Source organism: Astatotilapia calliptera, chromosome 17 (genome assembly GCF_900246225.1).
Source record: "Astatotilapia calliptera chromosome 17, fAstCal1.2, whole genome shotgun sequence".
NCBI lineage: Eukaryota > Metazoa > Chordata > Actinopteri > Cichliformes > Cichlidae > Astatotilapia > Astatotilapia calliptera.
This window is the reverse complement of record NC_039318.1, coordinates 21370875-21385851: the sequence shown is the minus strand read 5'-3', so window position 1 is coordinate 21385851 and position 14977 is coordinate 21370875. Positions and strand designations below refer to the sequence as shown.

General features: G+C 40.5%; 1 protein-coding gene across 6 annotated transcripts in view; it reads right to left on the bottom strand.

The window, feature by feature from the left end:
* The window catches only part of sfmbt2 (Scm like with four mbt domains 2), a 66900-nt gene that overhangs the window by 7363 nt on the left and 44560 nt on the right, over positions 1-14977 (bottom strand). For all 6 annotated transcript variants that reach the window (XM_026146677.1, XM_026146679.1, XM_026146683.1 and 3 more), the window contains 10 exons: positions 14858-14959; positions 13956-14186; positions 12922-13048; positions 12644-12757; positions 12517-12559; positions 11150-11217; positions 5707-5846; positions 5141-5250; positions 2825-3000; positions 2498-2667 (listed from right to left, as the gene is read on the bottom strand). In XM_026146677.1, the coding sequence (XP_026002462.1) occupies positions 2498-2667; positions 2825-3000; positions 5141-5250; positions 5707-5846; positions 11150-11217; positions 12517-12559; positions 12644-12757; positions 12922-13048; positions 13956-14186; positions 14858-14959 (1281 nt within the window). The remainder of the gene's footprint in view (positions 1-2497; positions 2668-2824; positions 3001-5140; positions 5251-5706; positions 5847-11149; positions 11218-12516; positions 12560-12643; positions 12758-12921; positions 13049-13955; positions 14187-14857; positions 14960-14977) is intronic.

The following is a 14977-nucleotide window of genomic DNA, read 5'->3' as shown; positions in this document are numbered from 1 at the left end:
CCATGGCGCCATGTTGTAGTACAACCAAAGCCTTTCTAGAAGCAAATCTCACCACTTTGCAGCCATCTTGAAAAAATTCAAGATGGCTTGAACCAAACCAAAACAAAAACCTGTAGCTCCTCTTATGGCCACTTGAGGCAGTCTAGCTAGACTCCCATACTTTGCACAGTTTCATATAAAAATATTCCAGGAGGAGCCTAGACATCATGGTTCAGAGGTCCACTATAAAATGCACTGAATGCAACGCCTGTGTAGGCTGTTAAAACTAGAGAATAGGGTTGCCAACCGTCCCTTAAAATACGGAATCGTCCCGTATTTAGAAACAAAAGTACACGTCCCGTATTGAGCTAATAAGGGACGCACTTTGTCCCGTAATACAGTGAGAATCAAAAGTAGTCTATAAATGTTAATGGAATTAACGCTTTGTTTGAAAACATAATTCCCAGCCCCTCTCCTGCTTTGTGACCAATGAGCTGACAGCACACTTATGACAATTCGAGTATGACAATTCAGATTACCGCTCATCTCATTGGTCGAGGAAAGGTCGCTTACGGAGAAAATACCGGAAGACAACAGATGACCACAACAAGAAGCATGGCCAACAGGGAAACAAACTGCGGTGCAAGTCTCGGACGACAGTACACCTAAAGCTGGGCAGACACTGTGCGATTTTTTCAGTCGCGTTATTCAGCTCCTGCTCAAACTGCACGATTGACTCGCAGGGGTTAAAAGTTGGTAGGTCACGATGCAGGTCTCACACTATACCGCCCGATGCTCTGATGCGACCTGAGTGCTCACACTGTGCGTCCATAACATGAAGGTTATAACAGAAAATCTGTCGCTCTCTCTCTCTGTCTCTCACTCACACAGACACACCACCACCATCAACTTTGCTAAATTGCTAATGAAAAACATGATCAGGCAGCTGTGATTTAGCAGCGATGTAAATCCAACTATTTTCACGGTTGTTGTGGTCGTGATAATTTTGTGAGGCCACATCGAAAAGGCTCGGATGAGCTTTTCAAAGTTCTACAAGTTGTGCCTCCATCGCTTGTGTCCAGATCACACGCTGCACAGCCGTGCTGCTCCGTCTTTTTCACGGCGTTTACGTGTTTGCGCGCGAGCAGTGTGAGCGGCTCACGAGCGATTGATGATCGGGAGCTGGTCGTGAGGTGTTAATCACTTCTCGTTACCCCACGTATACTACACGACGCACGATGAAGGCCAAAATCGGTCCGATCACTCAAAAATCGGCTCAAAATGGGCCTAAAACCGCACAGTGTGAGCCCAGCGTTAGAGCAGCAATGTTTGTTCCCCTCAGAGAAAGGGAAGAATGGGAAAAGGAAAACACCTGGCTGGAAAACGTTAATATGGGCATGTGCAGTGAATATCAGGGCTATGTGGCCAGAAGTGTGATAATATAATTTATTTTGTGTAATAAACGACTGCAAGGATAGATGATTACAAATAGATGACTAATACATAAAAGTAATACATAGATGAATAATGATGATGAGTTAAGATGCGTAATCATGGGAACAAGCGGGTTTTCAAACAGGAGCAGCTGATTAGCATTAGAAAAGCTGAAATAATACCTCAACTGAAGCCAATTGTACTAAATGCACTAAATGTGCACTGTTACAAGAATATTTTTCTTTCTATTGTTTTCTATTATTTTAAGTTAAGCAGGACAGAGTTCTTTTAAAGAAAGATTTACTTATATTCTCAAAAGTTAAGCATGACAGGCTTCTGTTTAAGAAAGAGACCTGTTTTATGTGTTAATGTTGTCATTTTGAGCTAAAAATAAATGGCTAAATGATCATTTGTTTCACATGTGTTCATATCACAAAGAATACACATCTACTTAAATCAAATTCAAGTCAAAGGGTTAAAAAAAATAATTTCACACACAAAAAAAGAGCTAGAAAATTCACCACACTGGGAAGGGTGAAGACAACTGGGTCGCCCGGCCCTGGCCACGAGGTGTCCCTTATTTATTTTTCAGGGAGTTGGCAACCCTACTAGAGAATGAACTCATGCCTGCTTTCACTGAAAACTGACCTTATCCCTGTGTTAATATGCTAAAGCTAACTGAGGCCTTAACCTGTGAGGTAGTCATATAATACGCTTTAAAACTCACACAAATGCAGACTTGATGCCTGAAGACGGTACTTCTGTGGCATCTGCATATTAAATGAACAACTATAATGTGATTGACTGCAACCTTTCTGTGCCAGATGTGTGGCTATTTTTAGCTACAATAAATAACTCAGTGCCCAGCAGTGGATATATCTGCATAAGGCACCTGCATGAGAAGCTCCTCTTTTACCCCGCATTTTCTATATTCACATGTGATTTTGTTTATAATTTATACACTGTGCACTTTGTTGTGAGTGTACCTGCTGCTTGTCACATGAGCAGGAGTGCACAGGACACTTGTTATGAGAGACAAAATAAAGGACTGAGGAAGAAGTGAAGAAGTGAGGTGTTTTCTAACCTGCGGGGAGCCAGCGGGAGTGTAGTCCACAGCAGAGGAGCGTCTTTTCTTCTGCACAAAGATAGCTTTCCTCTTCTTCCTGCGGCGCGTCGGCTTGGCCAGCTCTCCCTCTGCTGTCTCCTCTCCTGCAGTGGGCTTGGATAGCTTCCTCTTCTTCCCATAGTAATAGGCTGTGGACGCAGAGCAGATGTTGAAAACAATGCACCCAAAACAAAACTTAGCCACTCATCCAGGGCAATTATACACTCTGCAGCATCACAAGCTTTGATTTGGGTCTCCTTCATAGCTGTGGTGCAGGAAGTGATGCGTATAATTACAGAGACTCACTGTATTTGGTTTTTGTTTGGACGGAGCAGTTCTCTGGGCACTTGTCAGTAACGAGGATGGGGCTGAAGAGGTTCGGGCAGCACTGTAGTTTCACACACACTTTACGGCAGAAATCTGGGATCTGGTCTGCTAGGCGGACAATCCGTATGGTGGAACGATATGTTTTTCCTTTATATCTGTGTGTGGGAGGAAGGAAAGGGAAGACAGAGGGACATTGTCAGTGAAGAATTACTTTTACTTATGAGGACAATGGCTAATTAAACCATCTGTGATCCATCAAAGCACTCATAGGTGAATGATGATTGCTTGCACAGCAAGGATGTGAAAAACGGGCAGTTTTACGACAGCCCGCATGACTTCAGACTGTTCGGTTGATTAGGCCGATTCAGGAGAACGGAGTGAGATGAAGGGTCAATTTGGCAATATCCCACATAATGGCTAAGGTCGGGCAAAGAGAGCGGAGCTGCTGGCAAGAAAAAAATATAATGACCTACAAACTAATGTTGGTCTGTGCTACTTTCTTTTTTTTGGAGGTTAATAGGTTAAAATCCAATAATAAATCATTAGTGAAACAGCAGTTTAGTTTGATTTTAAACCAAAACACATCAACAAAGTCACATTTCAATTAGTTGTATCGATAAATTTCTTTCAATACATTCTGTTGTGTAACATAAACGTGCTCACAGAAATCAGAAAAGGAATTTTTCATGTCATAGACTGAATGACTAATCATTTAATTTGCAACTGTTAAGGAAAATCAAAATCAAGTTAAAGCCCTAATAGAAAATAAAATAGTTAAATTAAGTCTTATACCCTTAGAAAATGCAATGCTGATATGTTAATTCTGACAGGACAGGATGACTTAAAGGTTTCTAAACATGCAGCAGAGTTTATCTGATCTCTTTGTTTAATCATTAATCATTAAATGAGACACATGCGTGTTTATCTGGTACTATAGCCCATTGTTGGCTCTGAGAGGAGGTTAGATGAGGGGAATTCCAGAGCAGTGCGTCTAACTCATAATAATTTTCATAGATACAATTTTCACTTACATGAGGCAGTCCTAATGAAAGGAGAACGCGGCTTGTGGTAGTCAAGGAGCAGAAGAAGCAAACAAAACGAAACAAAAACACACAAACAAAATACTGATTTTCTCTTTCTTCTGCTTTTAGAGGTCTCAAACTAACATAATGCACCAGCAGTCGGCAACTACGGTCAAATCAGTTAATACTAAGTCAGTCAATTCAATTTATTCAGTTACTTTTAATTATTAACTATGTTTGTCTTACTAATTTATTTTTATGGATCAGCATTAACTCTGCTCTTAGAACTTGTAGGAATGAACAGACTGCTGCCCACAAGGAACTATTCTCCACATTAACACCTTAAAATGTCTGATTTTTACTGATTATCAACTAAAAACTGAAAAATAAAAATAAAAACTATAAAAGATGCAAATCTGCAATAGCTTAAAAGCTGCAGATATTCTGCAACATTTGTGATATAAACTTTGCTTACCAATGTATTTTCTTATGTTTTAAACACTAATATAATCTATGAAATCATGCCAAGTTATTTAAAAAAGCCCTGTAATGACTATGACACGCCATGAGAGTTAATTCACACAGTGACCCTGAGATGTGCTCCATCAGGACCTCAATTTTAAGTAACAATCTGAAGAAAATTACAACCAAACAGGAACAAGATCCATTAATTAATGAGAAATATGTACTCTCTGTCAACTTGTTTTTGCTCTTGCTTAATTGAACTCAATTGTGTACTGAGCCTTCTCCACTTTGGAGTCAGAAATAAATTGTCTCTCTGGGTGGTAGATGCCCCAGAAAATTAAAAGTAAATCCTCTGGCGAGTTGTCAAAACACTCGTGCGTGAATGTGATCACTGTGCTCTGCGGGCCAGCACAGGTGACTCACTCAGACTCATGACTGCCTGATTCTTTCTCGTTTCGGACGAAAAAAATGGGGCCGTTTTCGATTAGAAAACACCGAGCACGCAGCCTGAAGCTGTGGAATAATTTGGCTCTGTGCAGCCAGCAGTGGATGAAAATGCAGACCTTACACAAATACTGCAGCAACAAAAAACAACATAAAAAATTCAAAGAGGGGCAGGGAAAATGGCCTCGCAGGAAACGAGAGGAGGGGGAGGGACACAGGGCCCTTTTAGGAAAGATAGTGATGATTTATTATGAAATTCAATGGCCCATGACCAAAACAGGAGTGGAGCAAATGAAATGAGAAAAGAACATGTTCATTGTTGTTCCCCTGCCATTTTTTGTTTTGTATTTTCCTTTCCCCTCACTTGGCTTTGAGGGTCTCCTCTTGGCAGTCCCAGCTCTGATCCTCCAGCTCCTGCAGCTCCTTCAATACTCGTCCAGGCTTGTAGGCAGCGTTGATCAGCATGCTCAGCAGCTGGAAGCAAAAACAGAACAAAGAAAAAGACAAATAAACTCCTGCTTGATGTGAACAACTCAAGACAAAAGTGAACAAACACGAATGAGGATCCAAGCGAAAGTGAAAGAAAAGATACAGATCACAAAAAACTGTGGAGAAAGCTACATTCTCACACCTGCACAAAGTGCACGAGAGCACACAGTCTCTAGAGAAATTAAAAGGCTGTTTTCCCAAATGGTGGTGGCGGTGTATAACAGTAAACACTGCTGACTGACAGCTCCTCACATTAAAATGAAGGTGCTGCTGGGAAACGGCAGGTGGTTAACAAGACATCGCTGTCTCGGCCTCCGTCTCTTACCTCCTCCCTCTGTCAATTTCTGCTGGCCCACCTCTCTCTTTGAAAGTGTGCAACCCTTTGATTAAACCTGCTCCTCTATATAACCTCCCCCCCACCTGTTTTTGACATCAGCCCACCTCTTTGAGGACCAGTGTGCATTTTCCAGGTCCGACAGCCTGCGGCAGCTCTGCGATGCGTCCCTTGTTGAGGTAGGGTCCTGAGAAACAGCGGTGGTTGACAAAAATCTTGGAGCAGCAGTATCTTCCATTAGCTGAACCTAGGACAGAAGAAAAGAAGGAAAAATGGATGTTCACCACTATGGGAAATAAATATGCTACATGTAATACTGGCATAGTCCAAATAATATCTCTCTTACAAATTTTGAAACCATAAATAAAACATTGAAACAAATATTCTGGACAAAACTGAAACCAACATCGCATTTGGAAAATCAAAGAGAAACAGAAGAGAGTGCACAAGCGTACAAGGAAGCTTTCAGAGTAAACAGATTACGCTTAGTTTTCGGATTTTTCTTTAAGTAGCCATGGGTCACAACATCTCATTATTCCTGGTGGAAAATGTCAGGTTGAAAGAAAATTATTCTCCAATAGGAACAAACGTTTCTCTGTATGTGTGGCCATGGTTGCAAATCAACTTGCAGAGTCAGCAGCAAGCCTAGGCGGACTAAAGCCACTTATATAATCGAGTTAAGTTAATTATATAGCACATTTAAGCACAACAGATGTTGACCAAAGTGCTGCACAGCAATCAATAAAGAATTAGGAAAAAAATAGAACTATGGGACAGTAAGGGAGCACGATGGAAATTAAAATATAGCTGTAAAATAATGTAAACTAACCTACAATGTTCACGGAAAGGCAGACGTAAAAGGCTCAAGAGAAGAGGCGCTTTTTTTTGTTGACATACGAAAGACTGTTAAGTGAGGCTCTACTACCAGCTGGCAGACAGCTTGCTTAAAGCATTCTGCGTGGGGTATTAAACACTATAACATGTTAGATAATTTGGGGGGGGGGGGGGGGGGGGGGGGGGCAAGCCCATGCAAGCAGCTGCAATTGTACAAAAGGATTTTTAGATTAATCCTAAACTCTACAGTAACCAGTGCAATGACGCAAAGACAGAGGAAACATGTTCATGTCTCTGTTTGCCAGTTAGTACTGCAATCTTTACGATAAGTTGGTATGAAGTAGTACTTCCTCACCTGGATTATGGGCAAAACTCGACAGGCCAAACACAGCGGCTCATATTTGATACTTCCGTGAACCAATGTCTTCCCTGTCCACCAAACTGGAGTTTACAAACTTCCTTTCAAACCCATGTTTTGTTTCCTTAAAATACAAAACCTCATTTGATGTTTGACTGAATAATTGGTGTGTCACTTCCATGCAAGGGTGTTAGTCATACTAACGGCTTCAGTTTATCTTTAAATGCAATTTTAGAAGCTAACATTGATGTCATGGTTTTTCCTGGCTCAATATGACGGGAATAGGCCCTTAAGCATGATTTGTCCACAGGTTTGTCAGTTCTGCATTTTCTTGTTATTTCTGACCATTTGATAGACAGAAAACCTCCCTTTAAACAAACTAGTTAAAATATTTTTAATGACAGACTTGGTGATTCTTCATTTTTTAGTGAAGGAATTTACCTGCATGTATGTTTGGATTATGTAAGTATTATAATAACAGATGATGTTTTTCAGTATTATAGTTGCATAATGAAACGACATTTAAACTAAATGTTGAACCTCTCTCAAAACACTTCCTTGTGGTTTGATTGAGCATTGGCAGTATAAGGAAATGACCCAACAACTTTTTACTGGTTTTGTTTCTCAATGCTTTTCTTCCACTCTGAACCAGAAAAAAGACAAAGGAAGAAAACAGAAAGCTCCTTTGTAAATGAAAGTAAATGAATGGTTGTGGTGCTCTTTACTTACTTACTACTTTCCAGTATATCATTAGTGTGTGACTAACCATTTCAGCACATAGGTGAGAGCAGAGTCAAACTGGGCCATGGGTACATCCTGTTGATGTGACCCCCCCCCTACTCCACCACCCTCCACCGCCTCCAAGAAACAAACTAAGAAGTCGTATGAACGATGCTGCACTCTGGCCTTACTGGAGCACCTGAAAACCGTCTGCACCTGGAGGTGCACTGCCAGGGGCGAATAGTAATTAGATATGGTGATGAATATGCATGAGCGAGTGGGCGGTTTTAAACCAGGGACCAAGGTTCTCCTCGAAACAATGCCCAGTTCAGCCCACCCCCACCCCTTTGCTCTTTTTGTGCTTGAACATACATGTTGCTTACAGACGTGTCTGCTCCCAAAGAAAACCAACCACACAATGAGGATGTGAGAGAAGGATGTGGTGTTTTGGTGAAATCTATTCTCAGATTTACTGATATGTCTGTTTATTTGGTTTCAGAAATGCACCCAGAAATACACCAAAGATTGCTAAGTGGCATTCTTAAAAAAAGCTACTTTACCTGACTGTTTTCTAAATTTTGGCTCCAATCCTGCTGGCCGTGGTGATATATTTTACATTTACTGAAATTTGGAAATGACGCAGCTTCATGGTGAATTTCCCTTAGGGCGCAATGGTGTTGAGGAAACCCCCAGTTCAGTTCAGTTATTTCAGACACTGAGGCAAGTGAAAACGAAAAATAACACACCCACATTTATTTGTCAATTGCACGGTAGATCTGAATTCACAAAAATTACCTGCTTTAAGTTTTTTAGAGATGTTGAACATGTGGCCGAAAATATCCGCCTATGCTTTAGTTTTCATTCCTAAATAAACAGTTTATCCTCAGCTTTGTTATGTGTTATGTTTAGTTATGTAAAGCTGATATATATCTTAACAGCACACTGTTCAGACTGCTCTAAATTGCTGTGATGTCATATAGAGATGATATCCCTAATATGGTCATCTCAGGTGCACAGGTGCAGTTTATGAGGGGCAGCCAATCAGGAAAAAAATACTTCAATGGAGAGAAAACAGCTTGTTTGAGACGGTGGATGAATGGAGGTATAAATAAGGATATTTAAAAGATTACTTAAAATCGCAGATACTCTTATTAAAGAACATAAAACTGGAATGAGCAGATTCCCTTTAAGTTAGGCAAAAGAAAACTAGAGTCACAGGACAATTTGTAAAAAGGAAAAGGTAATTTTTAAGGATTCGCTTTATAAGCACATTAAAGTTCATGTGGTCACAAAAGAATGCTGTGTTCTGGCTCTAAGATTTTGTTTGTGGGTGTAACCTTCTCGCTCCAGCTGATAAAAAGCCAAACATACACATAGTACTCCCAGGGCAGCTACAATAACAGCGGGTAGAACAGAAACGCTCCGGCTCTCTAATGCATTAGAGATAAATAGGGATTTCCTGTGTAAAAGCATTCTTTACATGTGCATATCTAGAATATGGTTTTATAAGAGAGAGAGAAAAAAAGATGTTTACTGAGGAGGAAATGAAACTTAGTGACTGTAAAACATAGTTGCATCTTGTGCTGCTTTTTGCTTTCTCAAGTAGAGTTAAACATTTCTTTAACATTACTGATTCAGTTAAAACCACAGCAGAAGAGGCTAAAAATGCATCTCTCTTTGTGGGATTACTGTAATTAATTTATCAAAGAGACAAACTGATTTACTTAATATGTAAAAACCGTATTAGTGTGAGAAGGAAGATCTTTTTATAAAAAATATTTTTCCCCTTTTGACTTTGGGGAAAACGGAAGACAAACAATAAAAGGAAATCTGTGTAGCTCCAACCAACGATAACAACTAGGAGTAGTTGATAAAGTAAAAATGTGGCTCTCATACAGTAAATGAGAACAAATGAGCATATCGATGCCAATGCTTGTTAATCATTACCAGCTGATAATGGACAGTGGACATGGATGTAGCTGAGAACAAGCATGATGATTTATGGAGTACATGCATAATTTAGTGGTTACTTCAGGATGTATTTCTGTCATTGCTGACTGACGTCTCAAGTAGTTTACTGTTCCCAGTAACTCATTAACACCATGCATGTTAAAACACAGATTTTAACTAGAACCAAAAACATCGTCTGGATAAATTCCCTGCTTGTGTCCTCAGGGTTACTAGTTTTCCTGCGAACTGAGCTAGATTGAAAGCGCTCCTGAGGGGTGAATTTTCGACCCTGCTCGTTGGGTAGACGTGTTTCAAAATACATTGAAGCTCTGTTAAAAACAAAAACAAACTTATTAAATTATTTAAATTAAATAATCTATTTTTGTTTTAATCCTATAAAACAAATGCAGCATCACCAAGTTCAGCAGTGATGTCACCAACTCTGAGTATGGAACAGTTTTTATCATCCAACCGAGGAAAGAAAAAACACCTTAAAGAAGCATAATCTCAAGTTTCAAGGTGCTTTATATTGTAAGGTAAAGACCTACAATATTAGAGTACCAGACGATCCCCTGTGAGCAGCATTTGGTGACAGCTATAACTATTAGTAACTCTAGGAACCACAAGCAAGCCTGCAGTCTGAAAGCCAAGTGCTCTATTTGGTACTACAAGATGTTTAAGATATGAAGAAGCCTTATCACTCAGGACTTTTTATGTGATCGAGATTCTAAATTCAATTCTGTATTTATCAGGGAGCCGATGAAGACGAGCTAACATGGAAGAAATACGAGCCCTCTTTGTAGTTCCTGTCAGTACTCTCGCTGCGGCGTTTCAGTTCTTCTGAAGGCTTTTCAGGGAGCTTTTAGGTGATAATTAATTACAATATTCCTGCCTGAAAGTAACAAATGCGTGAACTGTTTTTTCAGCGTGATTCTGAGACAGGATGTTTCTATTAAGTAATACTGAAAGAAAGCAGTCAAACGCATTTGGTTAATGTGTGCACTGAAGGACATATCCTGGTTAAAAAAAGGCTCCTCACAGTGTTAGTGCAGGTCAGGTAATACCATCCAGAGTTGGTATCTGGTTAAACATTTTAGAAACAAATACAAATATAACCTCAGTTTTGTCTTATGAGATTCTCCTTCCTCTTCTTCTTCACTCTAAGTGTGACAACTTAAATTTAACTGTAATGCGTTTCACTGGAAAGCAGCCATGAAGGGACTCTCATAAGTCAAACTAGTGGGGAAATCCCTTACAGTGCCAACAGGTTGTAATATAATTTTGCTAGTTGGAGCCACTGATAGCTTTTAACATGAAATATATATAGAAGGTAGAACTGCTTAGATCAAACAGTCCATATTTAACTTTATGGCATGAAATATAGAGACGATGGAGAAAATTAATTCAACTTCCTTTAGTAACATCTCTGACTGAACCTGTGACAGGACACACATCTTCCATCACATTGTTTTCAAACTCAGCAACTTGTAAATAAAATTTACTAAAGTGTTGAAGTGGAGCTGAGTGAAACAGAGGAAAGCACATCAGAGTGCAGTAGGTATATCAGTGTGTAAATCCAGACTGACTTAAGAGTGGAGAAAGAGCGGGATTTCCTTTAATCCTCGCCACAGCGGCTCATTAGCATTAATCGCCACAGATATATCATGTGTAACGTGGCTTTTGATTACCTGGATCCAAGGCGGCAGGCTGGTAGTGGTTGACAGGACTCGCCTCGACAGGCTGGGAACGAGCCAACCTGTGGAAAAACGCAATCAATCCAGTCAGGCTGATCAATAAAATTATCCAAGGGATCTAATCAAACGGCAAACAGAAGTCAATTCACTCAATCAATCGGCACAACAGCGACCGCTTTCAGCTTCAGAATTAGAAACAGGAGTGTTGGAAGGCGGGTGTATGTAGTGATACCGATGAAAGGATTCTCCTAAAGGTATGAAATGGGATTAGTGGTTAGATGAGAGAGCTGACAAAGTGCTGCTGAAGACCTCATATTTCTCCTGCTCTCTGACCGCCGCCCTCGCTCTTGCTCCCGCAAGTAAACAGTATAACATGCCATTCGTCTACAAAAATCAATCAGCGCCCCAGGAAAGCAATTTCTGCCCTAAAAAAAGCCACAGTTTCAATTAACAGGTTTGAGTGACAAAGAGAAAGAAAAACCTTCAGGGTTTCTCTGAAGAAACATGTACTGATTTTTTTTTATTATCTTCTTTGGCTTTCAGGTAAAGGACAGAAACCAAAAACCCACAAATGATACCATTTTTCTGACCACACTGAAATTAAACCAATAACAGCGGTCTTCGGGTTACAGAGACATGCAGTCAGCGTTTCACTTTTAGCTGCAATTGAACTGTTTTCCAACACTTGAAAACCATGTTCAGGAGCAGGTTTAATGAGTGAGGAATAGGCATACAAGGAGAAAATGGAGGGCGCCAGATCAGTTTGATAAATGAGGCTAGGAAACCTTCATAGTTTCCTTTTGGAGCACTTTGAAATAAAGCAAAAGGTAACCAAGTCTTGTCTTTTTTTTAAATATAGGTTGTGTATAATTCCTACAATAGACACTGTATCTATTAGTTAACTATTAGGGGGAAGGAGGACTCTCAGCCATCTGAATATTAGCATAAAATGTCCTCCAAAAATACTAGCACACGTCTTCAAAAACATAGACTGTATATCAAAGATGGGCACAGCTACTGATATCCATAGCAATTGATTGTCTAGTCCCACCTTTTGAACCAGACATCATGAGTGTGCAAAGCCCCCCCTCCCCAAAAATAAATCACACCCTGCTTCACCATACTTCTGCACTCTAATCTGGACTAAAATATAAAAATGTAACTCCATGTGGTATTTCTATTTGAAAGTAGTCGTAGAGGGTGATACATCAACTAAGAAATAGGGTCATTTTCTTGGAAACTTCCATGCAAACAGATGAGTCACCCATTAAAAGAATGTAAAACACGGATACTGTGCCTGTCTTTGAGACAAAGTCTAAAGTCAGTTTTACTTTCAGTTTGTTTAATGTTGTGCTTCTTACTGTTTCTCTGGCTGGACCACTGCTATCTTCTTCTGCTTCTGGCCTGCAGAACGAATCAATGAGACTTTGTGTTAAGCTGTCACTGCATGGCAAATTTACATTTGTGTATATTTGTGTGTCTACGTACAGACAGGTTTGATTGGAGGGGTCAGAGGGTAAGCGTTGGCCTCGCACCAGCCGACAGGGAAGATGTCCATGGACTCGACATCCACGATGCACTCTGACAGAGGCTTCGGCACACCTGGAGATGGGCAGACAGCGGAAGGAAAGCAGGGGTGAGGGAACTGTCACACATATACAAACTGCTGTTTTTTTTCTCTACCCCATCTTCACTCTGGGACACAGCAGGAGTCCCTGACACTTAATCCTCACTGCACGCACACACTCACACACAAACGAATGTACCTTCCAGTCGGAGCCACAGCAGGCGTCCTCTGACCTGTGTGACCTGAGCCACACACACCTCAGCCGGTCGGTGAGGGTTCACTGCCTCCAGCCACATGTCCTTGGCAAAGTCTCTGCTCTGCCATGTCTGAACGCACACACACGAGGGGAAGAGAGAGGGCTTATTTTACATTCAGAGCAGGGATCTAACCTGAGGTAACCTGAAGCCAGGTTCAGATTACAAGACCTTCAAACTGATTTAACCCTTATTTTCCACTTGAAGGACTTCAAACAAGGTGCTGTAACAGGGGTTTTGTAGGCTCATTGCATGTAACACAGTGTCAGATGGGTCTAATAAGTTCCTGTTTACAATATGTGTCTCACTGTAGAGTGTCAACTGTTATGTAAACCTGAAAAAGAATAAAACACTGATAAAACGTTCTTTGAGTGTTTCTGCTGTTTTCACAGTGTACTAACATAAATAAATATTTAAAAACAAGTTTTAAAAGTGATATAAATGGGAAAGAATTGAAAGTACAGAATGTTTTGCATGCATCATCCAAATGCAAATATCGTTTGCTTTTTTAACTTCACCAAAACAGAATAAAGTGGTAGACACTGCTCTCGATCATTTCATGCATTTTCTGCCTGGTGCTCATTGGTGCAAGCTTCTTCTGTTCCAAAACTGTGTGATTGGGACAGTGGGGCACAGTGGCGGTAAAGACAATTACAGCAGTGAAAGTGCAGGCAATGGCTTTGCACTTCAGATCGCAACTTACAAGATATGTTAAAAACCTCTGAGCTTGTTGGGACAGTGGGATTTAAAGCAGATGACACTTGAATAAAACCATAAAGCAGCACCAATTGTGTCTTCTGTCTCTGCTGCCACTATGCTATCCTGAAGTGTTGTGTTGTTTCGGTCTTCAATTTGGTTTTAAAATGTTTGCAGGAACCCTACTGAAAAGCAGCTTCCTCTGTACTAACAACGCTCCCATCAAAACATAGGCTGAACCATCAGGAGTGTCCCCGTTTACATCTCTTCACCCCATGCTTACATCAGGAAAGCAGGCGTCAGGAGCTGCTTCTGTCCCGCTCTGCTTCAGGTAGTCAGCCCAGTCAAAGTCCTGGCCCTCGTAGGCCCGAGGCCTCTCCAGACCCACGCCGTTCTTCATACACCACTGGACAGGCAGGATGCCAGGCGAGTTGGCATGACACACCACAAAGTGTGGCTTGGCTTCAGCAGAGAGGTCATCCAACATCACCTGGAAGTAGAACTCATTGTAGACCTGAAGAGTAAACAGAGGGAGAACATTTAATCTCTTCCTAACACAATGATTTCAACACACGTGTAAAAGAGATTATAGACGACAAATTTACTCTCCATCTTTTAAATGCTTAGACAGAGCAAATTAAAAGAAAAAAGATTTCAAGTATGAAGGCATCCTTGGTAATGTACAATTATTCTTGTGCCACACTAGTCTGCCAGTGTTTTAAGCCGCTGGATCTACCCTGTGAAACAATAAAGGCCAACTAATTATAAAATTTTAAATCATAACATTGAGCACAGTATGTACTATCTAAGCTGCTTTGCTTTCCCCCTGTACGATGCTTTTCTTTGTGTTTAGTAAATTAGGAAGAAATGTGTTCATCATGGAACAATTTAATAAAATACATAAAAAAAAAACGGTATTATATAGTTAGAATAATGTGCAAATGATTGGTAGTTTTACTGCTCAAAAATCAATTAATATTTTTAATTAATGTGTAAAAAGGAAGAAAAAACCCAAATTCATGTCTAAGAAAGGTTCCAGTTGATTCCAGTGGTGCAGAGGAAGGCCTCGTCCATGGAAAAACATTTAAAAAATCCAATGCTTCACTAATAACAGAAGCTGACGAATGCTCTGTTTTGTTTTTTTTAGATAAGCCATTGTTCTCAGAGCCTTTCTGCGTGACTCACCTTTGTGACAGAAACAGGGCAGATCTGGAGCTGCTCCCATGGAGAAACCATCTCCAGCTTCATACCCATCTTGAAGGAGTGCTTGGGCAGGTCTACATGGTCCTGACACAGTAAAGTCAA